Source organism: Patiria miniata, unplaced genomic scaffold (assembly GCF_015706575.1).
Source record: "Patiria miniata isolate m_02_andy unplaced genomic scaffold, ASM1570657v1 HiC_scaffold_25, whole genome shotgun sequence".
Taxonomy (NCBI): Eukaryota; Metazoa; Echinodermata; class Asteroidea; order Valvatida; family Asterinidae; genus Patiria; species Patiria miniata.
The window spans coordinates 8,886,986-8,914,084 of record NW_024037064.1 but is presented as its reverse complement, the minus strand read 5'-3'; the positions used below and the strand labels follow the sequence as shown (position 1 = coordinate 8,914,084).

At 38.5% G+C, this 27,099-nt stretch overlaps 1 protein-coding gene across 1 annotated transcript in view; it reads right to left on the bottom strand.

Moving 5' to 3' along the window:
* LOC119733451 (dual specificity tyrosine-phosphorylation-regulated kinase 1B-like) overlaps positions 1-24,052 on the bottom strand; it is a 44,027-nt gene extending 19,975 nt beyond the window's left edge. Inside the window, exon 1 of the mRNA XM_038207014.1 lies at positions 22,480-24,052. Within this exon, the coding sequence (XP_038062942.1) occupies positions 22,480-22,621 (142 nt within the window). The 5' untranslated portion in view covers positions 22,622-24,052. The remainder of the gene's footprint in view (positions 1-22,479) is intronic.
* Between the last annotated feature and the right edge of the window lie 3,047 nt (positions 24,053-27,099).

Here is a 27,099-nt window from a genome sequence, read left to right as displayed (position 1 = left end):
TATTTCCCTTTTCATAAAGTTGGGGATAGCTATGACATTAACAAGGGTTTTTTGTTGAAGTCACATGAATGTTTTTCTTTTTCTGCACAAACAGCTGTGAACTTTCCTCACTCTTTCAGGGACAAAGTTCCAGATACAAAAACATAGCACTTCCCTTTAGGGAAATGCAAAGCAAAACAAGTTAGAAATTTATACAAACAACATGGGCCTATAGAAACGATTTGTTAAAAACTGATCAGCAAGAACAAAGACACAGAATGGACTTTGTTCCTGAGCATTTCAGACGCCAATGTAAAGGAAACACGGTATTAGACAAGCAATATTTTCTGGCTATTGCCTCAATAAATGAAACATGAAGAAAGCCCCTCTTGTTTCAGACAAAGACATTCCGAACATAAACACAAAGTTCCTCTGTCTTCCAAATAAGGAGTTTCCAGCTGTGCCCAGTTTGCCCTCACCTCAACCCCCCCCCCAACCGCAAACCCCCCAAAGGGAGATTTACTCAAATTGCTAGCTCTATTTCACCCACTACAGGAAGTATGTTGTGATTTTAATGCAGCCATGTTGAAATACTGAACATTCATGTGCTGCTGGTGCGCTGTAGGGGGAACATTTTTTGTAGTGAATGTTGTGAGTCATGCATTCTTTCAAAACATTTACAAACTTTATATTTCCTAGAATTACATTGCACTATAAATAGATGTGTTGATTGAGATTCAAAAGGCCAATCTTTTCCCTAGCAAAGTCCAAAACGTTAATATTTCATTCTGAATGTCAGTACATGTATACAAGTTTGTACATCAGTAAATGAGAAAAAAAAAATCAAACATTTGTGTAGCTCTGAAATCCTGGTTCCCCTTAAATTGTTACCCTTATGTCTTTTTCAAAACAAGACATAAACGTCTTTTGTAAAAGAGATTTATTCACATGGTGCTACCACAAACTTATCTTGTCTTAAGGCCGTGTCCGAAATGGGCTTCCAGAGCTACGGCTACGTCTATTGTCAGCGCGTCCCCGCGTATTTTCAATGGGCGCAGACCTAGACCTAGCTCTAGACAACTGATTCGGATGCAGCCTTAGTATCTTTCCACCATGCAAACCTTCAAATCTCATTGCTTGTTCAATTAACAAAATGTTGTTTGTTTGAGGAGAAACGAAAAGCTTCTTTGGGCAACCACAAGACATCAAGCAAACCACTGTTGACAATTTCCAAAAATCACAAGATGCATCAGCAAAGTGCAATGTAAGAGAGAAGAGACTTTACACACTCGGGCATCAACTTTACACTTAATTTTTTTCGATCATTTAATTGTTCCTTTTTCGATTACGGTTTCGATTAATCGAAAGGCCAATTTTTTTGTCTTAGAAAATGCAGGTTGAGAAAAATCAACGATTGAAAAATGATATCGCCTATCTCAAATCTTTTTTAATTTCTTAGGAGATTCCGATTTTTTCAGACAAACATCATCTTCGTGGCGATAAAATTGTATCACCTTATCGTCCAGTGCTACATGTACGTGAAATGTTTGAGATTTCTGTTTTAAGACAGTTTTGGCCGTTCTCTTACACCTTCTGAATGGAAGCCTTTATTTTCACAAAGTGGTTAAATTTGATTAATCAAATAGAAAAATGTAACCGAAGAACTGACACTTTGATCGCTAATAATAATCAAGTCCATCTGCCCTCAGATGGAAGCCCAAACTCCAGGGAGTTGATCCTTGGCTAGATTTACACAGTTCCACTGTTTTTAAAGCCACACGTTCTCCTTTTTTAAAAGCAATTGTGGGGTCACTTTTTATGCTAATCAGCCGGCGTAAATTCTCGCTTGAATTAGTTCACTGCACCCCACAACAACAACAGAGGAGTGTGAGAGATTCCTTCCATCACCCTGCCGGTTCCTTGGCTCGCCAGACAGAATCCCAGTCAAAACATTGTCTGGCTGCCCTGGCCGGGTGGTGTCGGCAGGCCTCCTGTATTTGGTTGCTAATCCAATCCTACCTTGACATTAGAAGACTGGAATACATTAAAGGTACAGTCCACCATTTGCAATTTGTGCATTTTGTTCGTTTGAAGCAACAAAAGTGCTCAAGATCTAAAGAAGCGTGCTGAACAACTAACCTGATGAAGTTTCAGCTCAGCTTTAGCTGTATATTTCGAGAAAAACAACAATCTAGGATCTCGATTTCAAATCAAAAGTTGCTGAATCATGTTTTGAATTGGGCCTGAATTCAGCGTCCGAGACACGTTCTCACTCAAGCTGATTGCAGCTACGCGATGTCGCACACTGATCCGACAACTTATAACAACCGCACGCGCGTGTGTGTTGTGCCAAAGCTTGCGCGCGCTTTGCCGAATAACAAAACGAACTTCTAATTTGAATTTTCTACGGTGCTTCTTAAGAAGCACCATTGGAAAGGACTTCTTTGGTTGATTACTTCAAAATGACAGCCTGCCAGAAAGAATAATTTCACAGGGAGTTTAGTCCCCTTACTATCTTTTAACCAAATATGTTTTTCAGCAATAATTACGCTAGTTACTTTTGGATAGCTGCAAATGATGGACTCTGGCTTTAAAGAAGAGGACCAATAGCAATTGCATCTGTTGGATATGTTCAGACTTTTGGGGGGAAAAGAGATCTAATTACATCAGGACGATATTTTACACTTTAAATGACTCTTTACATATGTGCTCGGAGTACAGTTGGATGGAATTTCATTCTGGGGCTGTGGTGGAATGTTTTCCTTCGTGAAGTGACTTTTGGCAGTTGGCATACTGAGGAGCCTGCTGGCTCAGTGGGAAGTTAGTGTTGAGGCTGGTCCATACGTGTACTTCACACGAATGCCAATGGAATTTGACGTCAGGAAGCAGTTATTAATTCCTGAAACTTTAAACATGTAATGTTTATCAACCCTTAAGCCAAGGTGTGCATATTACTATGACGTCATGATGACATCATCAGGTATGTCGTATCAAATTACCAGCGATTTTTTGTTCAACGTATGACAATTTTCTGTCCTTTATAACTCATTAGAAAAACGGCAAATTTGCAGGGGCGGGTGACATGTTAAATTGTCAAGCTTTCCCAGGGTCTCTGGCGGTGGACATGTTTCCACGTTAGTGGTTCTCATTGTTTTTGTGCACACCGTGTGTTGAACTTGAACTTGGCATCTGTACAAGGCCCGTCATCGTAGCAAGTAGGCCTATCGCTCTATGGCAGGGCTTTGGGATGTTGCAAAATATGATGTTATGGTGAGAAGTATCGTACAAACATTGTACAAATGACTCACGAGAGTCAGCATTTGTGGTGTTTGACTAAAGTTTTCAAATTTGGCCAATACATTGTGTCTTTTTCCATATGGTGTTTTTCAGCCGAAAATGTACGTTAAGTAGTTGTGAATACATGTGCATCAACCCCCACATTTTACAGTTCACATGCCTATACATGTAGTTCCTCTGCTCCATGCTACCCATAGTGCTGTCAAACACACCACATATTTGATCATCTACCGAAAATCGGATCGGCGCGTTTTTTCCAGGTTGGGCGCGTTTGAATCCAGGTTCGAATAATAGACCACTCAATTATTCCAAAATGCACTAGCTGCCCATGATCAAGGGCGGATCCAGAACACAATTTTTTGGGGGGCCCAAAAAAAATTTGGTCTCCCAAAAAAGTGGGTCCCAAAAAATATGGCGTGGGGTTCGGGGCCCGCTTAAGGGCCCCGAAATTTTTTTGGATTCTAGATGCTCTGTGGTGCGATCTGAGGCAATTTCTGACCACTTTAACCAATGTTTTTTTTGAGGAAAAGATGTTGGTGTACTCATTGCCAGCCTTTATTGCGATGTCACATAAAAAAAAAAAAAAAATGGTTTCGTTTTGGGGGGGGGGGGGGGCCATGGGGGGGGGGGGGGCATGGCCCCCTTTGGCCCACCCCTGGATCCGCCCTTGCCCATGATCAGGGCACATTATTTCTAACATGTGCCGGTACATGTACCAGCTGTCTGTTTTGCCACTGCCTTTTCTGCCATTTAATTTCTTCACCGTCCGCAACAATAGAATCCTCTTGGTTTTGCTAATGTTCTTTGCCACGAAAGACCATGATTCATCCATTATCTCTAACAATAGAACATACTGCTGCTGATCCTCAAAATAGAATCGGAGCCTCAGCTAAAACGGATCTTCCTGATCAAAATGGCTGCTACTCCAAGGCCAACTGTTCACGTACTCGTGTTGCCATGGCGACAGGATAAAAAGCACTTAAGTACATGACACATGTGTGGACCACTAGGCCAGTGAACTTCCATGTACCGGTAGGGCACATGAATTTTATTATTTCGCTGACGAAAGCTCTGGTATCCATAGCGACGAAAGACGGTGGCAAAAACACAGAGGATTTGACAAGCACATTGCTACGTTCTGTTCTTGTATAAAAATGTACACGCATGTAGAAAAAAAGTTTAAGTGCAAAACCTAATTTGATTTATATCATCCGACGCAAAATTCCATCTTATAACATTGATTTTGTAATAAACAGACAGACAAGGAATTTACAAAATAACGAAATTCCAAGCTACTGGTATATATATATGTGGTAGTTTCTGTATTTTCTTTTTCTTGATTCTTTTATCAAATGGCAAAAGTCGGCTGATCCAAGGAAAAGATGCACATCTGAAGAAATGTTTCTGATTTTACTATGCAGGACATACACCTTCATGTACTGTACGTAAAGTTTGAACGGTTGTAAACTGATGCAAGAACTATGTGCAAATTGAATCGATGTAACTCAGTCTAAATTGTCAACATAAGTTGTTACAATTTTCTGTAAATTAAATCAGTGTTCAACGTGGTACAAAAAAAAATTAAAGTGACAAGTAACGTTTCTTATCATCGCAAAACGGAATTGATCACGAGTTGCTTTATTTGCACCTCGGGCGGCAAAACCCACACATTTTTCGCACCAGCCACGCTCTAACGTCATTAGGCCCCCGCGGTGACGCGACATCGAAGACAAGGGGCCCCTCCGGGTACCGGTGACATGCCCATATCAGGCTAGCTGTCAGAACGGCCCTCCTGTTGGTACTCCGCTCACCGGTATGCAGGGAATGCTGAACATGAGGCTCCGTCATGCCAACCATACCACAGCCCAGAAAAGGAAGGTCCCTTTTTTCTTTTTTGTTAAGAGTGGAATTATCGGAATCGTTTTTAAAAGGCCAAGCAGATGTTATCCGGTCCGGGATCCTTTGATCTGATACACGCATATCATTGATGTTAATGCCATAAGTGACGTCATGTTAAGCTCAATCCAATCCATTTTTAACCTGATTTTTGTTTGGGGGGGGGGGGGAGGGGAGGGGAGGGGGGGAAACTGACGGAAATGAGCAAGGATGAGTTTTAGAGTCAATTAGAGAGATAAAAGCCCTAAGTAATATGAACAGGTGCGAATGGTTAATTAGTTCTTTTCTCCTCTCTGTAATATGAAATGTCGTCATTTTTCCTCATTGTTTTTAAAGGTTGATTGCTATTTTAATTGGATATTTTACTTAAATTGAAATCTCTCTGCAATGTGAATTGAGGCTGTGCACTACGACAGCACAATCTGTAATAATTTTATAGATACAATATGAAGTGAAAATTGCTGAAAAAGTAGTGTTTCGGAGAAAAACCAGAGGTGTGTCACATCGGTAATTCTTTGAACCATCTCGTTTTTAGAGACATCATTCACCTCACATGTACATTATATTCAGTGATTCAGTGCTGTAGTCATGTCCATCACAAGTCCTTTCATAAATCCAGTCACAAGAAACAGGACGAACAATGAAAGGAATACTGATTGTAACAGTTCAAATCATGTGACTAGCTAGTGATTTGAGATGAGACTGAAGGACTTGTGATGGGCTTGTGATGGACTTGTGATGGACTTGTGATGGACTTGTGATGGACTTGTGATGGACTTGTGATGGACTTGTGATGGACTTGTGATGGACTTGTGATGGACTTGTGATGGACTTGTGATGGACTTGTGATGGACTTGTGATGAAATTGTGATGGACTTGCAGGGACTTGTGATGGACTTGTGATGGACTTGTGATGGACTTGTGATGAAATTGTGATGAAATTGTGATGGACTTGCAGGGACTTGTGATGGACTTGTGATGAAATTGTGATGCACTTGCAGGGACTTGTGATGGACTTGTGATGGACTTGTGATTGGACTTGTGATGGACTTGTGATGGACTTGTGATGGACTTGCAGGGACTTGTGATGGACTTGTGATGAAATTGTGATGGACTTGTGATGAAATTGTGATGGACTTGCAGGGACTTGTGATAGACTCGACATCACCAGTACATATTGCATCCATAAAATTCTCCCTAGTTCCCTGCACTGGCTTACTATTACACTGTCGCTCATTCACTAGATTAGACGTGACGCGATCTCATCTGTGACCGTTTGATCTGATGGACGCAAATCACATTTCTGTTGTGACTGACGTGATGTCATCTGCTTGGCAACAACCACCATAGCAACGTGCATGTCTGCATAGCTCCATTCAACTGGAATTATCTACATTGTAAGACTGCAGTCTCGCATCAGCCAATCAAAACTCTTCTTCAGGTGCATCTTATATCATTCTAATTTTGTAATAAAGTTGAATTTTGATTGTTTTTTCCCCAAGACCTTTCCTTGTCAATGTGATTATTTGTTTGTAAATAGTGTTGAGATATTGTGTATAGAAAAAATATTATACAACGTATCTGTTTAAAACAACGGAGGGAAAATGAATAAAATGTGCCAACATTATCAGACATGAAAAGTAACATTGATACTTTTAACTGGTATCTGATTTTTAACTGGTATCTGACAGAAAATCTTTCGAGATAAATTTACAACAAAATAATTTGATGACTGTTTAACATCTGCAAAAATGATGTTAATAACTTGCAAACTGTGGCTAAAAGATGAGCTTGCGCATCATTGGTTGATGGCACCAGTTTGAAATTCACAGTGAATGAATCAACAAACTTCCACAAGAGTGAGTCAACACTTTTGTTTTTTTTTCAAAGATGGGGAAGGATCAGAAAAGCATGGTTGACGATGTAATCATTCACACGGAATATTATTAAGAATGCGAACTACCCATCTTCTGTCTCCCCTGTCATCCTATGATCCTAGTAATGGAAGAGCCCGATGGTCAAATAATCCAAAGATGACAATTCAGAAATTAACCTTTGGTTGAATTCTCGAATCATGAGTGTAAGTCTTAGTCATAAATTCCACCATATTTTCTTTTAAGAACGAGCACTCCAAAAGTGAAAGATACTGTAGACAGATTCATGCACATACTGTATTCCCTAATTAAAAAAGTGTTTTATTCAAATGAAAATATTGAAAAAGAGTGGTCTTTTATTATTAAAAATTGACCTGATGTTAAAATGTTGGCTTCTACCACTCATGGGGGGTGTGTAAAGCAGGGGTGTAAGTGGAGGTGAGTGCGATAATAATGACGCAAATACTCCGATCTTTGGGATGCGGAATATGACGGATTATCTCCAGGGAGATGAGTGAAGAATTTGACGGGGCTTTTTATAGCAACATTGGCAATGAGATTAAATTCTTGAAGTATTTGCATTTTTGCATGATTAGGATGACCTCTGCAGGAATCTTCACATCCACTCCGGCTTGGGTACCGTCAACAATTCTGAAATTTTCAGAACAGAAATTCTACAAATTCAATTTGACTGAAACGTTTCTGAGCAAATTAAAAATCTGGCGCCTTGCAGGATACACCAATAAAATCCCCCCCCCCCAAAAAAAAAATTCACCAAGGTAAATCTTTAAACAGGAAATTACAATAAAATCATTTGTACTGCCAAAATTCTGAATAGAAAATAATCTACAAAATTCAATTTGACCAAAACATGATTTAGGTGGAATTTAAATGAAACTATCTCTTTTGCAATTCAAACATCCACTAAAAGGTAACTAAAAGGGGAAGGGGTTATAAAATAAAACAAAAATAATGAAAATAAAATAATACAATTAAGTTCAAGTAAAAAATATATCACGACTTCCCTGACCACAACAAATCTGTTCTGCTGGCATTTTTGTTTCATAATTTATCAGCTGGCACAAGCACATCCTAATTCACTATTCAATTTAACAAAACTGATCATAAAAAAGCAGTGCACTACTGCCATCAATAATTTCTAAGATCCCAAATCAAGTGCCTCCTTCCCTTTACAAAAATAAATCAACTCAAGTCCGGAAACGATAATTAATATATGAGTGGCTGTACCAATAAAAAATGAATGGCTCCACCGGCCTGAGAAACAGTAATTAGTTTATGAGTGGCTGCTACTAGGCAAACCATGGATGGCCATTGGCTGGTTGAATGACCTCTGTGTGACCTCAGCTGTGAATAATGCCACAGGCTTGCTCATTAAAGGGGCTCACCATGTACTGCCGTTGGCCGTTTGCACAGTAGATTGTGTATTGTTGGTTAGATTATATTTTGTGGATACTAGATAGGGCCAATTTGTTTTCCCTGATGTCTACAGTAGTTCCCTGCAGGATACATACATCAGTACATCCAGATGTCTTTCTTCAGGTTGATTGTTGACACTTTTGAAAAGTCCTACATTTAGTACAGATCTGTAGTGGTGTGTATACATTTTCTAGGACCTAAGGTTTCAGGAATAATAATCAACTTCATCATAAATCAGACATTAATGATCAAACCATACTGTGTATATTTCATGTACAGGTACTGACAATAAACACAGTACTACAAAAGAGACAAAGTAATAAACACTGGAAATGAAATGTATTCTTTACAAATATTTAAGTTAAAGCGGACGTAAAAATGAAGGTGGTTTGTTTATTAGACAATGGAAGTTGATATCTTACTGGCATTATGTTTCTACATGTACTAATTTTTTTTTTTTCTTTTTTTAAAATCTTTTTTGCATTTCAAATGATTAGGATTCAAGATTTTAGCCTAATATCGATGCTCTGTGGTACAGGCAATGAAACTTTAAAAAGTATAAATGCCTAAATGAAAAGCGATACCCTGTGCAAGAAATTAAAAAAAAAAAAAAAAAAAAAAAAAAAGGAGATTTTTATTTAGTCATGAATGCAATTTAAATTTAGGAGAAAATAAAATTATGGAAAGTTATGAAAAACAACGCTAGAAGTAGAAAAACTCAAACACACTCAAATCATATTTTGCTAAGCTGGGATCAAAAACCTTTTTGATGGTGACCAACATGTTTGGGTCAAATAAACAGCTGTTGTGAACAAGTCTCATGTGCACATATGACCATGCTTATAGGGCTACATGTAGGCCTACATGTACATGTACATGTATGTACTGTACGTCCTATCATTTTATCATTAAGATTTATTGCAAAACAAAACACGCTCTGTTAGTGTCCCCAGGCAAAGTCAGACTATTTTTAGACAAAATATTCCAGCGAACAATTCCATTATTCAGGTCCGTGTGCATATAGTGTCAAAACTATTGTTTTGTTCATTTTTTGTGTGTTCATTTTCACAACATAGGCCTACCAGTACATTTGATCCAGTGACGCAGTGTGTCAACGATCATTGGGTTATTGCCCTTGTGTCACTTACAATTTATGCGTTTATTTTCAGAGAACGATTACGCACTTACGACACCTGTTCCAAATATTGCCTCATTCACTTGTAAAGAACTGTTTATCTGAAAAAGTACACTTGCACACACTGTGTGCAAGTGGCTGATTGTGAATTTAAAAAAAAACGTGATTGGAAAACAACTATTGGTAAAATGGTAAATTGTCAAGTCCAAGAAATCGCGGACGCTACACACACACACACACACACTGTGTAAATATGCCCCATACATGTACATGTACAGTATGTATGCAACGAAAGTTTAACCTCGTGTCCATACAGTCATCAGTGTTTTTATTCTACTTTTGGGCATCTGCAAGGAGAATACCCACAAGAATTTGTACGTTGTATGTGATTAGTCTTGGTGATGATTAAAAAGAAAACATGGCGTTACGTGTGAGACAAAAAAAGGACCTTGTCTTGGACTTATCCAAATTCATTTGTCAGATCTGTGACGCTACATGTACTGTTCCGTGGGGGAGGAACTTTAATTTGGTTGCACTGCATTCGGTAAAAAATGGTACAATTTCATGTGAGAAATAACTGAAAATTCTGCTCACACCTTTGACCAAAATGTTTTCCTTTTTTTAGCATGCACATTTTGGCTGGATTAGTTTGGTTTTTCTTTCTCTTTATAGATTTTAAAAACTAAATATAAAACCTGATGTACTGAAATACCGGTACATAGTCTATCTTTTTCAAATTTAGGCAAAATGATGTTCCATTGCATTTTTATAACTTGAAACAAAGAGAAACAAAAGTAAAACTGAAAAGTGAAAACGGTTTCCCGGAAAATTGGGTGTACCGGTACCTGAACACAGCTTGCGTAGTACATTGTAGCTGGGCTTATGACACAAACACAAAGGAAAAGGGAAGTTTTTCACTGAAAAGTGAAAACAGTTTCCCAGAAAATTGGTTGTACCGGTACCTAAACACAGCTTGCGAATTAACAAGGCAAGACGAATTAATAATGTTTCCCTCAATGGATTATTAATTCCTGACTGCAGGATTGAAAATTTGGATCAGCTATAAGACAATCCTAATAAACTGCACGTATGGGTGATCCTATAGATTTGGGGCCGAGATTTTTCTCAGTGGAATGGCTGATATTTAACCCTAACGTCCTAGCCCTTACTTTGGGATAAAGAACTGAGTTCTAGGCCTACAGAATACTACATGTATGAGTGTTGTGCACACTTATGCTGAAGTAGTTCATACCGTTGTAGCGTGAATTTAGGTTGCTATGAAAATCGGACTCATTGGTAATACTGCGCATGCGTAAGTATGATAATTGGGAAAGTGACCGGTCACGTGAGAGGGATTAACCAATAAAAGGGAAAAGGGGTCCGATTTTCATAGGAGTCGGATTTTCATGTGACACCGGTACTACAGTTTACTGCTATCAGTAGTAGTATTTTGTAGCTTTAGGTGAGGCTAGGGTTAAAGTGCTTTTAAAGGAGAAATGAAATGCATGAAATAAGTCCCTTTTTTAAATCATGTGTAAAACTTGCCGCTTTAAACAAAAGTGAGGCACTTGACGAACAATAAATAAAACAACGTAACTTGGTTAACAAAAGAAAATTGAGAATGTTTTTCATCGTCTCCTTGAGACCACTCACATTTTGTGAATATTTGAATGGGCCTTATTCACGAGTTGGCCATTTTTGTTGAGTTCCCTGCATGTATTTCATTAATTGTTATCTGTTTAATGGGATGGCACCAGACTATTTATGCAGGCATAATGCAGCCTTATTTTACTGTCATTTTTTTTTCTTCAAATCTGGCTTTAAACATTAGGGAAAGTTTAGATACAAATTTGAGATTATTCACTGAAGCAGACTGGAATTAATTCGAAATTAACTTGCTTTCATTTCTCTACACAACTTCCAGAAATCAAGATTTTACCTTACTCTCAATCCAATATGGCCGACTCGTGAATAAGGCCCATTAAGGAATCTGATTCAGTTGACGACTGAATATTCGGTATATTATATGCAGGAAGTCCCCTACGTACTGTATGCATCATACAGGACTTTAATAAACACTGAATGTAACAGCTCATTCTCGATATTGACTGCTCGTTCAAAAAAATCCAAACAGTTTGACGTGGTACACAGTAGCAGTGCATTTGCGTCATCAGTCGGATGATATGACATCCCCCCTTTCTCTATATTCTTGAACGATACGGACAGCATCCTTTTACAGGTAGACCCCATTGCTTGCATACCAATCAAAATATTCCAACAATTCAAATCAACTCTCGCGATACCTGTCTTGCCTTGCACATCAGCCAAGACACGAAGAGGTCATCCTCTCGGCCACCCCCCCCCCCCCCACACCTTCCCAGACATGCAAGTGACTATGTTCTATCCCAGTGTCCCCTGGTTGACATCAAGCACGCCTAACCAACACGGACAGCAGGGTCTTCCTGCAAAATGTCACGATACCAACGCTGGATTAAGCACCCTCGGTTCCCAGACACAGACAGATTTATTTACCCTACTTATTTCCAAGCGACTGATCAAAGCCTCTCTATTTATTTGGGTTAACCGGCTTTTTTAAAAGCCCTGGCTATTCTGGGCAGCATTTATTTTAAATAGGAGATTAGATGAGATCACCATGGGGTTTTAAATTGAAAGCAACTTAACTTCCTTATTTTTTAATTTCTTCCGGGGACAGAAGGCTCAAAGTTTGCACATCCTGGTTAACACATGTGTTTTCTTTTTCCTTAAAGAATGTACACATTGATCCTATTCCAACTTGACGACCTTGACATACAGATAAATATGGTACAACTTTAAAGTTTTATCCTGCAATTGTCAGTCTTACATGTACATGTATCAATTTTTTTTTTTTTACTCCAATTTTTTTTTCTTGAGTGGCATCACTGTCAAATCCTTTGTTTACATTTAAACAAAATCAATGTGAGATGTGCGCCAAAGTTATCATTAAGGAAATTTCTGTGGACAACTGTATGCAGCTGTATGCATTAGCCACCATTATACATAAAACCTAAAATTTAAATTTTTCACATTAAATTAATTGTAGACTCCATGAAAGCATAGCAGTATAAAACGATCACAAAATTTGAACAGATTTAAAAACTACATCATGTACCGGTGCATATTTATATTGAACCAATCCAAACTACAAGCTTCCCTCCATTTAAATGTACCGGTACTGAACCACTACAATTCAAATTTCCGTGCCTATTGTAAATCACAACAAAACTCCCACAGCTGCAAAAAAATCCAAAATATTCTACGCAAATGTCTGCCAAGCGCTCACAAAATCGGAGCACGCAGGCACGTACATGTACCGGTAGAACGCAATCTGTGTCCCCGATACCCAGCAATTAATCAACGAACGAGAACACAAACACCAACCAGCATTGATCCGGGTAATTTGGGGCATCGGAACGACGGACAGACGAACAGGAAAGATTTAATTTGGGAGGGGAGCGACACTGTCTGCCCACGCGATTTCCGGTCGCCACTGATTGTGCATACGGTGCTGCGTCTTCTGACGGACCATGTATAAAATGGTCCATGGACTTCCGCACTATCCAAATCACTAGTTGTTTTTAAAGGGATCCACTATTAAATGAGTATGTATTTTAATGTCACAAAAAACGTTTTAATAACATAATTTTGAATTTCTTTTGGAATTTTTTCTTTATAATAAATATTGAAGACAGCTTGTTTTTTTCGGGATGGCAACTAAGCGAGGCAACGTGGCAAGGCAATATGTGATTCCAGACTTATTTGGTTTTTCTTTTGGGGTGGCCTTTCAAATTTATAAAAAAAAAATTTAAAAAATTCCAATCATGTAATTTTTTGAGGAGACATAATTTTAATTTATGGCAGGGAAATTTGAGCAGAATATTTCAGCAATAAAATACTGTGAAATATGAAAAAGTTGAGGATGGCTTCGGTACATTTAACAATTTTGTCAATAATTTCCAAATTTCACCGAAAAATGTCATGGCTCCAATTATCAACAGAAAATAAAGATCATCGATTTAGAATCTTTAATATTTCAAAAGATACCTAATTAGATTGTCAGTTTCTTTTGACTGAGCAGCTGTAGGAATCTACATGTGGAGAACACAAGTCTTTTGAATGTCTCAATAAACACCCCGCAATTTTATGTATTGATGACTAAATTTCATGGTTCCAATTAGCACTAACACAAAATAAAGATCTTCGATTTAGAATCTTTAATATTTCAAAACAAACCTAATTAGATTGTCAGTTTCGTTTGACTGAGCAACTGTAGCAATCTAAATGCATGTGGAAAAAGTGAGTCTTTTAAATATCTAAATGCACCCCCTGGAATTTTACGTATTGACGACCAAGCCCGACCGTTAACAAACACACATGACTGCTTCCGCCGCGCTCAGCTTGGGATTTTAATTTTTTCTAATTGTCCAGATGTTCGTTTGCCCGTCCGCCCACGTACCGTAAGCCGACTGGATCTTCCATCCGTCCACACTGACCTAAAAAAGAAACCTGTCTATGGAAACCGGTGAGCAGACAACCGGCTAGGTGCAGGGCTGCGGCGAATGCTACGTCGCACGCAGGATTGCGGGGGCGGATGAAGGGAGTTGTTTATTCAAAGAAGGTAGGGAACAGGAAAAATAGAAGGCTAAGTACTAGGCGTCTACGATTGTCAATTTGCTACATGGGTTAAAATGAAGAGTTTGCCTACCTTTAATTGAAGGGAAGGGTGAACAAATGCCAATTCTTTGAAATGTATTAATAGAAAAATGTAAGTAAAGTCACAAAATTTAAAATTGTGTTAATTTGTTTTATAAAATAAAATGTTTTCCTTATTGCTAAATAGAGGATACATGGGCAATTCTCCATGGGAGAGCAAAAAATGTCAAAAATAAATATTTACATATTAAACCTTTTTTGTACTTTTTCCAGACCTCAATTAAATGGTGAATTCAGTTCAAAAATCGAAATTGAAAAAAAATACATATTTCTGGTAAAAACAGTGATTTTTGCAATTTATGATTAAAAACGTTCAGATTTGGTAAAAACATTAACTTTTGTGTATGTATTACTTTCTGAATTATAGGGAAAAGGTTTGATTTATTTTATGATGTTACAAGTTACTAACATTACTCAGGGTCATTAAAAAAAAATCTAAAAATCTAAATATATAAATATATATAGTGTAGGCCTTCATTTAAAAATGTCAAAATTAGCATGTAATTCCGTTACCAAAAAAATGGCAAAAGTTACTTATTTCACAAATTTTCTTGTTTTTTTTCTTCAAATCATGTATGTTGAGAAAAGACCCTACTATAAACATAAATGAAAAATAAAAACTTTAAAATAGTAATTTCTTGGCATTTTTCCAAGTGGTAACGGAATTACGAAACGGTAACGGAATTACGGTAACGGAATTACGCATGCACAAAGTATGCACATTTCCTCCAGATTATGTACATGACATACATGTATAGGAGATTTGCATGTAATCTTGGACAATAACTTTAAATACTAAATTACTTGTTAAATCATTTCCCTCTTTAATTTGCTATTATACAATTAAAAATAATCAGGTGTTCCATTGATATTTTTTACTTTTACTTTTTCTTTTTTACTATTTAAAAAATGCTAATAGTTGTTTGGATGCTTAAAGGGAATATACAACATTTGCAAACATCAGAAAATAAAACAACCAAGTTTTTACGAAATACCTTACTAGGATGTTGGTAAATGACAGTCTCAAGCATCACCTGGTGTGAAGTAATTTTCAGGAAAATGATATTTTTGTATACATTTCCAACTACCTAACTACGGTATTTTTCAACTACTGCTCCAACTTTACACTCTTTCCAGTCCAAATTTGGTTTGCTACCGCGTATAGACATGTTCATGAACGGGTGCAGGCCAGCTAGTCTGGTTCCCTTACCCTCCAATTTTCCGGCATCTATAAATTGATCCATTTTACCTTTAGTGGAGTCAAGGAACCAGACTAATTGAACAGTTTTGTTTTTCTTGGTTTTCCAGCATTTTCGAACACAAAACTTCAAACATGTCAGTGTAACAATATTTGATCTATTATACTAACCCCTCAAATAGTTCATTTCTGAAAATTATAGCAAAAGCCAATGATGTACATTCCCTTTAAATATGTGTTGCCAAAGCCGTTGTCTGGTACCCACAGAAAATATATTCCACAACAAGTATATGAAAGTTGAGTACCAGACTGTACTTGTACTTCTACTTGGCATAACTTAACATCTTCCCTTGCTCAGAGATGCCAACCAGTGCAGTTTTATTGTATTTTCCACGATAAACTAGTGAAATACGATAATACAATTGTTCATAGTAAAATTCGATTTTCGGTAAAATAAAATATACATTGCTAACAGGCAATGCAGCCATCACCAGACTGCTTCATTTGACCTCGACCTTTGACCTAAAAAATGAAGCCCAGACATGTTTAGGCCTACATTTACATTTTGATCTGCTAATTTTCACTTAGCTTTCCCCTTGTGGCATTTTATAAACTTCTAAAATTTGTATTGTGATGAGTATATGTTGAATTCAATGTAATGTATTGCATTTACCTATTACATGTAAACCTATGGCGTAATTCCGTTACCGCCCAGGCGTAATTCCGTTACCGTGATTAAAATGCAAATTATGAAAAGAGTGATTATTTTTTCAACTTTGTTCTGCATTGTAGTTAACAACACCCCTGAACTCTACAAATAACAGGTAGTGTCCAATTTTAAAATTTCAAAACTTCAGAGAGTTTTATTAATTTATGCGAGAACTCAAATATGCTTGTCCTCCGTCCGTAATTCCGTTACCGATATTAAGCTCCGCCCCTTAAAGGGTAATCTTGTGGGATTTTTTTTTTTAGCGGTCAATCAATTCTATTGGGTCTTGGCTCCCTTTCCATGTTTAGATTAGTTGCCTAGCATAGAACATATTTTCTTGGGAAAGAATAATCCTTGACAAAGTGACAAAATTCCGTAATTCCGTTACCAAAGAATTGCCCACATGCATGTTTACACAGTATTGAGAGTTCCAATTTTTTGGACTAATTTACGCCCAAATAATACAGTATTTAAAGATATCTTCCGATTTAAAAATTGACATGAATATTGTACTATACAGAATCATAATTTTGTTGCTTTTAAATGTTACTCCATTTTTTGTCTCGGTTTTTTTATCATGCTTTTAAATAATATGATCAGCTGGATGGGGATTGTCAGTTTCAGTGCAATTTTGTAATTCTAAGCGTAGATGTATTTCTTAACTAATTGCCCTTAAGATAACTTGTTTTTAATAACTTATTGTTGTTCTTCTTGTCAAGGTCTTGTCTTTGTTTATATATTTGTCTTGATGTATTTGTTTGAAATGTGAGGGCCCCAAATGATCAGCTTCTGCTGGATGGGTTACCCTCATTAAAGAAAGTTTTAAATAAATAAATAAATAATAAATAAAAGGTACTATTTTTAGGAGAATTTAGAACAGTTTTTTTTAAACAACAGAACTGAAGCAAGGCAAATTTAATGCTTAAAAATGCTTTAGCCTTCAGGGCATTTGAACTTCAGCACACATTAGGCAGTAGCCTAATGATCTTATAACGCATGTGTTCTTTCCATTAGTGTGAAAGTAGCCACATCACACGTGGCAAAATCCACTAATTAATTTACATGTAGATAAGCTGTTCCATTTAGTGTGCTTGACCTACTGGATTCCATACACGTGCGTATGGGAGATCTAAAGACACCGGTGGTACGTACATGTAACGTAGGCACGTTAAATGAAACGAACAGAAAGGTAGGGTAATCCTGTAAGAGTAATGAGACTGCACACCGGCCGTGGGGCAAAGTACCAGCAGATATGATATTCTTCTGGGTTTGTCAATTAAAAACCTGGACGCAAAAATGCCAGTATAAAGCTGACCTTTTCTGTGCACTTTTGTGACAGGGGTGAACTTTTGCATGTAATGCCCTTGATCCAGTCATAAAACTAGAAGCATATTATTCTACTATACTGCATAAAAATAAATTATGGAAATGAATAAACTCAACAAAGTCATGAAAGAGTACTACGCAAACTACAGCTACCCTGCGCATTTAGTATTTGATTATTCGATCTTGGACTTCGATTTCAAAATGTACTGATCCAGTTACATATGCGCCAGCCTAAAGCAGGATAATTTGCGTACAGATGCGCTTGTTGAAAAATTGACAAAGAAAATAGTATAATTTAAAAAAAAAAACAGGTAGCGAAACGGCTGGTATTTGAACAATGTTAATTTAAAAAATTTGAGCTACAGAAGTTCTCAAATCATGTATACGTGGAAGTGGCTTTCAATAAAAGTATGGCATTTGACAGACAAACACAACTTTATGTGATTAAAACAACATTGTGGACATTTTCAATCATCTCCCCCTGGGGGCCGCTCAATGTTTTGAACATTTAGTACAGCAGATAGGTGATGGGATTGTGCCTTTGATGATACAAGCATCAAGCATGGTATTTGGCACACAGAACAGGAGTTTGTATGCATGGAGGAAGGAACATGGGCTATGTTGGGCCATTACATATTTGTCCTTTGAAGAAATAGGCCTATAGATCGGATAACAAAAAAAGTTTGAAAATTGCTAGTTATTCTACCAGCATACATGCATTTTTTTCAAGTGATGAATCTGCGATGGCCCTATAGCAAAATAACTTTCTTAAGACATACTCTGACTGTGTGCCAAATGTCATGCTTGTATAGGCACTGTAGGCACAATTCCCCCAAATATTTCCCCAATCGCATTGATCATTAATTTGGAACTGCGCTATTTAAGCACCGGTATTATTTATTATTAATTTCAATGAATAGACAAAAACGCTATTCTGATATTCATCAGCTCCTTTGTTATCAAACGACATTGTTTAAACATATAGTCCATCATTTGTAATTTGTGCATTTTGTTCGTTTGAAGTAATAAAAGTGTTCAAAATCTAATGAAGGATACTGAACAACTAACCTGGTGAAGTTTCAGCTCAGCTTCAGCTGTATATTCCGAGAAAAACAGCATTCTAGGATCTCAATTTCAAATCAAAAGTTGCTGAATCATGTTTTGAATTGGGCCTGAATTGCAGCTATACGCGATGTCACGCACTGATCCGATGAATCGTAGCAACCACGCGCGCCTGTGCGTCGTGCCAATGCTTGCGCGCGCTGCGCCGAATAACAAAACGAACTACTAATTTAAATTTTCCTACGGTGCGTCTTAAGACGCACCGTTGGAAAGGCCTTCTTTCGTTGATAACTTCAAAATGATAGCTTGCCAGAAAGATTAATTTCACAGGGAGTTTAGTCCCCTTACTATCTTTCAACCAAGTATGTTTTTCAACAATAATACGCCAGTTACTTTTTCGGATGGCTGCAAATGATGGACTATAGCTTTAAATGGGCACACTTTCATCTATTTACAGAAAAAAATTGTCTTCAAGATTTTCCTGGCATTTCAAGGAAATCAACCTTGATTCCGTCCCCTGTTTAACTGTATATCTGTGTCGAGCACTGCAGTCACACCCCCCTGTCAAATAAATAATAAATAACAACCTCCGAAGTTCTTCCACCCAACCAACTTCAACCCAACCGAATTTCCTTTTCATTCATAATCCCTCCAACATACAGCCCACTCCATCTTCCAAAATAGAAGCCGAAATAATTGAAAAAAAATCTCTCTGTCCCAATAAGAGGATTAGTGGATGGTGTGGGATGGCTTGAAAACTGCCTATTCAATGTGGGTACTTCTTCCTTATTGCCCCTAAGCCCCTTTTTGTGATTGACTTTTTTGTTTGCTGTGGACAATCGCTTTTGTGTTTGGACAATCACCAGTGAGTATTTTTTTTATAGGTAACCACAGATTTGCATGCAATGGTGTGGAGGAAGGGTCATTTACCTGGTCTGATTACACAACACAAGCCAGGTTTTTTTTTAGTAGTCATGTGCAGACCATGTGATAGGTCATGTCTGTGGTTTGGAAACCACAAAGATTTGGCGGGAAACTTTAGGTGTGAGAACACTTGGATCATAGATTAAGGTACAGGCTCTGTTGTAAACAGCGTGGGTTAACTAGGAGTTGCCATGTTTGTGTTCCTTCCTCCATGCCATAACGTTTACAACTGCTGCTTGTAGAGTATTTTGTAAAAAAAAAAAAATCAGCTCTTCGACTATGGGTTTGCTTTGAGCAATTCAAAATTTTTTTTAACTGATTGTAATTCCGCCCAGGAGCCACGATCCCGTTCACGTTCAACACCACATTTATCTATTAAAAATACACCCGTAAAGCCTCCAAAGTCACTTAATGCTACAGTTAGTTGGGCGCGGACAACCAGGCATTTTTTTTACATTGGCCTATCTAGATCCCAGACCCACTTTCTTTGAACTCAATGGTTTTTGTGTCTGGAGTGCTGAATGGTAATACATAGCAACCGATGAAAACTGGTGTCCGAAAGAATAGATGTTTTCACTGGCTGACGTCAACACGTCTGCACCTATAGACAAATCCGATGGCAGCCATTTTCTGCAGTGGTGTAAGGCTTGTGCGAGTTGCTCTGGCTCATGTAGGGCGCACGCGCTTCGGGCTCATTCAACCAATAGGAAAACCAAAATGCGTGTGTGCCGCGTCTTTAAGAACGCGTGCAGCATGCGCGTGAGCACAACACCACCGCAGTAAAAGCTTCTAATTCTGGTCGCCGGATTCCACTACAGTTCTGAATCACCGAGTGAAATATCACTTTTGTAATCCCCCTGTTAGAAATGAACTTTAATCACTAGACAAATTTTCTAAAAGTGTCTGGAATCTAATCTTGTTGGAAATGAAATTGTTACTCCTGGGCCAAAAAGTGAGTGAGGAGTCACATTAAAGCTACAGTCCATCATTTGTAATTTGTGCATTTTGTTCGTTTGAAGCAACAAAAGAGTTCAAAATCTAATGAAGGATACTGAGCAACTAACCTGATGAAGTTTCAGCTAAGCTTCAGCTGTACATTCCGAGAAAAACAGCAATCTAAGATCTCAATTTCAAATCAAAAGTTACTGAATCATGTTTTGAATTGTTTTGAATTGCAGCTATACGCGACGTAGCGCACTGATCCGACGAATTATAACAACCGCGCGCGCCAGGCGTCGTTCCAATACTTGTGCGCGCTGCGCTGAATAACAAAACGAACTACTAATTTAAATTTTCCTATGGTGCTTCTTAAGAATCACCGTTGGAAATGCCTTCTTTCGTTGATTACTTCAAAATGGAAGGTTCCCAGAAAGAATAATTTTACAGGGAGTTTAGTTCCCTTACTATCTTTCAACCAAGTTTGTTTTTCAACAATAATTACGCCAGTTACTTTTCGGATGGCTGCAAATGATGGACTATAGCTTTAAGGCAAGTAAAACTCCGTGCGTGAACCTTACACAGTAGCGCATCATGACCACTAACTGCAGCTCCAGCCGTGGGCCATGGTGCGTAGTGGTTCACATGCAAACAGAACACCAGGTTTGACAGGGCCTGACCCTCAAGCGTTCACATTATGGAAGTGTGCACATTCAGAATAAATAGGCACAATTGCAGAATACCCCGCCACTCACCTATCCCACCTCGTATCCGGATACGCGGATACGGAGACACACTTGGATGCTCAACCAAAACCACACGCGTGCGCCACCCCGTATCCACTTCCCGGCACCTACTTTGGACTTAAACGTTTTTCCCCTGCTCCCCATTCAACTCACGTTGTCTCTGCCTTCGTTATTTTCCAACACATGGATATGGATGCTTCGTTCTCAAAAATAATACAGGGAAATAGCGCCCTCTTTAGATCCTCCAGCGCTCAAATCCACCCCGTATATTGTATCCGCGTACGTATCCACTTCCCGACATCTACATGTACTTTGGACATTTGTGCAACATTTTCCGACTGCGTAGCCATTTATTTTTAGGGGGTAATTTTCGCGTGGCGGGGTATTCTGCAATTACTCCAATAAATAATTTGATGTGCGTACTTCGCGCCATACGCATGTGAACCAGTGCACCATGCAGTGTGTCTCCTGCACTGAAGCTGCCAGTGTGGTGACGAAACACCATCTTAAGTTCAACTTCATGCAAGGAATTCAGAGACGTACGTTGAGGGGGTAGTGTGTGTAATCCATGAGGCTGCAGAGTACAGACCAGTAAATCGTCTCCCATAGGCAGGCATGCAACTGGGAGTTTAGAAAATACGAGGAAATTCCAAACCACACAAGACTTTGTACAGTGTTTTTCAATATTCCTAAAACAAGGAAATCAGCCAATCCGAGGAAAAGTTGCATGCCTGCGTAGACCTCAGTAATTTATTACGCGCACTTCAAAAAATTATTTAAAATACCCACAACTCTCCAAGGTGTGGAGCAACCATCAAATTGAAGCTTATTGTATCATTTTTCATTTTCTGTTCAATTTTCGGGTGGTAATCTGATGACTTTTGGGAAGAGAATGCCACCCAAAGATGATGAATGCCACCCCTACAAGTAGTCCTGTGGCCCATCGCCACATGATGCCTTCGATCCAGAACAATTTTACGGACCAATTTCATCTAAATTTCACAGAAATACGAGCTCGCAGTCCTGTGCACGACTGCCACCCATCTTTTTATCAAACCTTCAAGTTGATGGCCCACATAATGCTCTAATAAAAATAGCAAAAAAAATGAAGGCATACAAAATTGTGCTTTGGCCCGCATAGGCAATTTTGTACCTATGTACTGGTCTGCACCCTTTATAGAAACAAGAAGAAAATGTGAAGTACGTACGTCTTCCATTGACCCTCCTACGACTGGCTACGGTGAGGGGGTTGACAGGCAAGTAGGGGGAGCCTTCAGTCTTCCGCCACGAGGCGGAAGTGTCTCGCGACAGCATGCCTTGACTTGGGTCTCCGTGACCTTGCTGAACCATCGGCAAAACCACCGCTTACACCCTCCGCTCCAAAAAAAACCAAACAAGCAATCTCGGATTTTAGAAAAACGCAATCCCAACGTTTCAGAGTTTGACCTGTTGTCCACCTCTCAGCAACAATTTTTTCTTAGTATTTGATATCCTGGGCAAGGAATAAAGGTGTATTTAATCCAAAGCAAGCTTCTGTAACGGTGACAACTTTAAACCGCATCCAGGGTTCGGCGTTTTTGCAGCACCAGTGTAGAGTTTTAAGAAAACATTTGTCCTACCAGTTAATATCAGCGACACTGTCATAGTTAATACTGATGTCATCTTTTCAACAGATTCCAATTTCTCCTTTTTGAAACCGCTTAAAAATCATACACTAATTCCTGGGGCAAAGTATTTCAATCTGCAGACTTCTAAAGCATCCAGAGAAGCTGATCAGTGTTAAAGCAAAGCTCCCGAGGAAAAAATGTGGAGATAAATTGGAAACTGGGTAGGAAACAAACCTTCAAATTTGTCAAAAGGCAAACACAGTGCTTTTAACATCCATTTGTGCAGCACAATTACAGACAATTTCCCATTTGATCATGAAGGTGGGTATGTAGATCGATGCAATTCCATCAAAGGGACCTTCGTCATTCGCAGCTGCTATGTGACATTTAAATTCCACAGATTTGTGCGTCACAAGCTAGCATCATGATTGAAAATTAAAACCAGTTGCTGTCGCGTCGAACTCTTGACGGTAGATGTATAGTGTTTATACAGTTGAGGATGGAGGTCATCCGGGGTATGTAGTATGTTCATGAAGCTATAAAAAGGATTGTTAACTCCACAGTGCCCTGATGTCAAAATATAGAAATCACGTTGCTGTTTGTTGACAAACAAACCAAACAATGCCGCCACGTTCCTTCGTTGACATTCAACAAATGTGGAGGTCACAAACTATGCTGGCACTGCCAAAAAAGGTGAACGTCGACAGGGAAGAATTTGAGTGAATGACAGCGACGAAGATGGTGATCCAGACAAGCTGTCCAACAACTCATGCCATGAGCATCGCGCTGATCGCTTCAAACACGACAATGCTGAATATTTCCTTCCGTACTCAGAATTCCCTGTTGTCGGTGTCACAAACTGGAGTAGGTACCGGTAGAATCAAGGTACAATGAAGCTCTATCAAGCACCTCTCTTGTGTTTAAAAGATGCCGCTTTTGATGAACCAGACGCAACGGGCTGATCATACAACCGTCAAAACATGCCGGCGTTTGGCTTATGCCCTCGCGTACATACACAGGTTTTTTCCCTCTAGCATAGATCCAGTGTGATGCACTAGACAGTTAATTTGCCCAAACATGCAGGCTGCTCGATGTAGCTCGCACAGCTATCTGCATACGCCCACCAGGGTACCCGACAACCCTTAAGACCACCCAGCTGATTGGTCAGACACAATGCTTCTGGGATTACAGCCCCGGTAACAGTCAGCCAATCAGAGGTGAGGTCAGTGAGGGGTGAAGCATTGACTGCCTGGCCACTCAGCTGACAATCATTCTGTGGGTAGAATTTGGACCGTACCATTCAGCCAGACAGGGTGAGTCATAATGAGTGCAGTTCTCTAGGGAGGGGACACAGTTCAGTGGGTAGTAGTGTTAATGTGTACGCCTTGACATGGTGAATTTACATAAATATCCAAATGGTGATGCATAATAAACAACTTACATAACAGATTACTCATTATCAGTCATAGTAACAATTTAATCTTATGAATAGAAACAATTTAGTCCCGTATACTGTACATATGTAACAAAAACAAGTCCTTATTGTACTTCCAATTTTACAAGTACATGTACCTTAATAAACATGATAAAAAAAAAATTCTAATGAAGCGATTCAGATTTGTATTAATCATATTCATAATATGAATCCTACATTGTATACATACAGGAACAATTTGGTATTTTTTAATAGAATAAATAAAATATAAAATTTTCGGCAAAAGAAAATTGTTTTGAGGCATTAATATTTATAGCCTATGCATCAAATTTGAAGGCCTTGAAGAATTAATTAAAAGTAGGGGGCCTACCACTTCAATGTACTTTTCAGTAATATTAATATCAAATGCTGATTTTTTTTCCCCGCAATTTGGATAAACTTTGCAAAATGCATCTCTCCTGCACAACAAACCAATGCAAAGCATTTTGGCTATTTACACCGAAGACCATTCCAATCAAAGCCATTCTAGAATTAATGAAGAACAAAAATCATACAAGGCCGGAGTCTAATTGCACCATATTGTAACTCACTAATCACAATACAAACAATGCAGGCTACCTGCTGAGTTTATTATAATGAGGATTAGATAAGATAGGGTAATATGTTAGAAGGTATCCTATACTGGGGAAGCTTACAGCGACACTCCGCAATTTTATCCATGATCTGAATATCATGGAAAGTCCAACTGATACGACTTTCCAAAATTGCAATGTTAGGGAAAGATGTCTACTGAGAAACATAGGATATCACAGAAAGAAGTAGTTTCCGAGATGGAATATCTAAAAAAGATTTCTTTTTGAGAAAAAAAAAAATTCAGGGAAAGACGTCTTTACACAATGTTGAATCTCAGAAACTCTTTGGGCTTTGCCAAATATACCAAATATTTGAATATTCATCGATCATCCATCAAATATCCGAATAGCAGTTTTGCCATTTATAAAAATGTGCATAGTCTTGAGAAGATGATGAAAAACATCTGCGATGTTATTTTAATCCTATAGCCTACCGATAGTTGCATGGTTTTGCTGTTTGACAAATGCCACATTTTTGTCCGAAGTCACTTTACAGTATGCCTAATTTGAAGAATTAGCTCTAATTTGCATCTTTAAATCTGTCAAATATCAGCCAGTTGGCTAGTCTGAGTATCATCTCCGCAACCAAATGTGAGCTTGCAAATTTTATGTGACCCCATTCAAATTTCGATCAGAAATGTGAACTGAGCTGATTGGTCAATCAACCTATCGCGTTAGAATCACGTCAACGCAGCTTGTGAAATATTGTCCAATTACATGATAAAAAAAAAAGATATACAAATTGATGCGGAACGCGCAAACTCTTAGACAAACAAATTTAACGTACAAAATTCAATAGGGTTGTCTAAGGGGCGTGGCTACGGTAACTCACAAACGGCGATAGGTCAATTCGGCTGCCATGTTTTTGTAATGAAACGGGTTGCTGAAGACACGACAGAGGGCGCCATGCTGAATGGTCAGAATCTCGAGGTCAAGACGCAGTCTTGTTTTGCATAATTCATCACCAAATCTGCTCGCATATCACAGACACTTGCTGTACAATGGGATATTCCATAGACTACCAGTTGGCTAAACATACACGATAATGTTAATATTATTGTAATGAACTCACTGTCAATTTTGAACAGGTGCAGTGCACACAAATTCCGATCGGTGACCCATTTTTATTCCTGACTGGTGCAGGCAGTTTAGGCTGGTGCATGTAAAACCTGATCGCCGCGTTTCGAATACGTATTCAAATATTCAATCGAATTCTGTAAATGGAACAAGTGAATACTGAATTATTCTATACTAAGCTATGTTTAATCTCAGAGACACCACAGACAACTTAAATGTGTATCTTTGCATTATAACTTTGAATAAAAACAGATGTTCACTTTTAGTTTCAGCTTCAGGCCCGCAGTTCATCAAATGTGAAATAAAACATTACAGATGAGACCGAGGCCTAAGGGTTTGCGCGCTGGACTTGATCAATAAATGGGAGGTTTTTGGAACAATGTGTGAATGATACATGTGCAGAGGTCTCTGTGTGATTTGTGTGGTTCTGAGAACTGAGAACCAGGGCCCAATTTCACAGCTCTGCTAACCGTAGAATTCCGCGCTTACGATCACCATCCTGTGCTAACCGCGCTAGCAGAAAGGTTCTGTGCTAACCCTGTACAAATGTAAGGCACACAATCCTCAGTTACGGGATGTACGCATGCTCAGAAGCCAAAATTCCTCGCTAACCTGTGAAATACGCTTACCGTAAGAACGGAATTATCTGCTACAGTATGAGTAAGCAGGGATTGTTTTGCTAACTGTAAGCAGAGCCAAAAATTTGGGCCCAGTTGGTTTAACTCCCAGCTTGAATCAATCTGTCTCTTATCCTTGTCGCAGACAGACAAATATTTGAATTTTGAAAATGAAACTACAGCGGCGAAAACAAACAGCCAATAATTAAAATGAACGTTAATGTCTGAGCATAGTCTGTGCACTGATGTTTACTTCAATGACTCATTTGATTGATTTTTCAACTGCGCTTTAACAAAAGAATACAAAAAAATCTTTGTAATTAAAGAAGGTAAGTTACCAGTTTTTTTACAAAATTGGCACAACACCTATCAGCAGGCATGCAACTGGGAATTTAGAAGAAACAAGGACATTCCAAACCACACAAGACTTTGTACAGTGTTTTTTTTTTCAATAATTTAA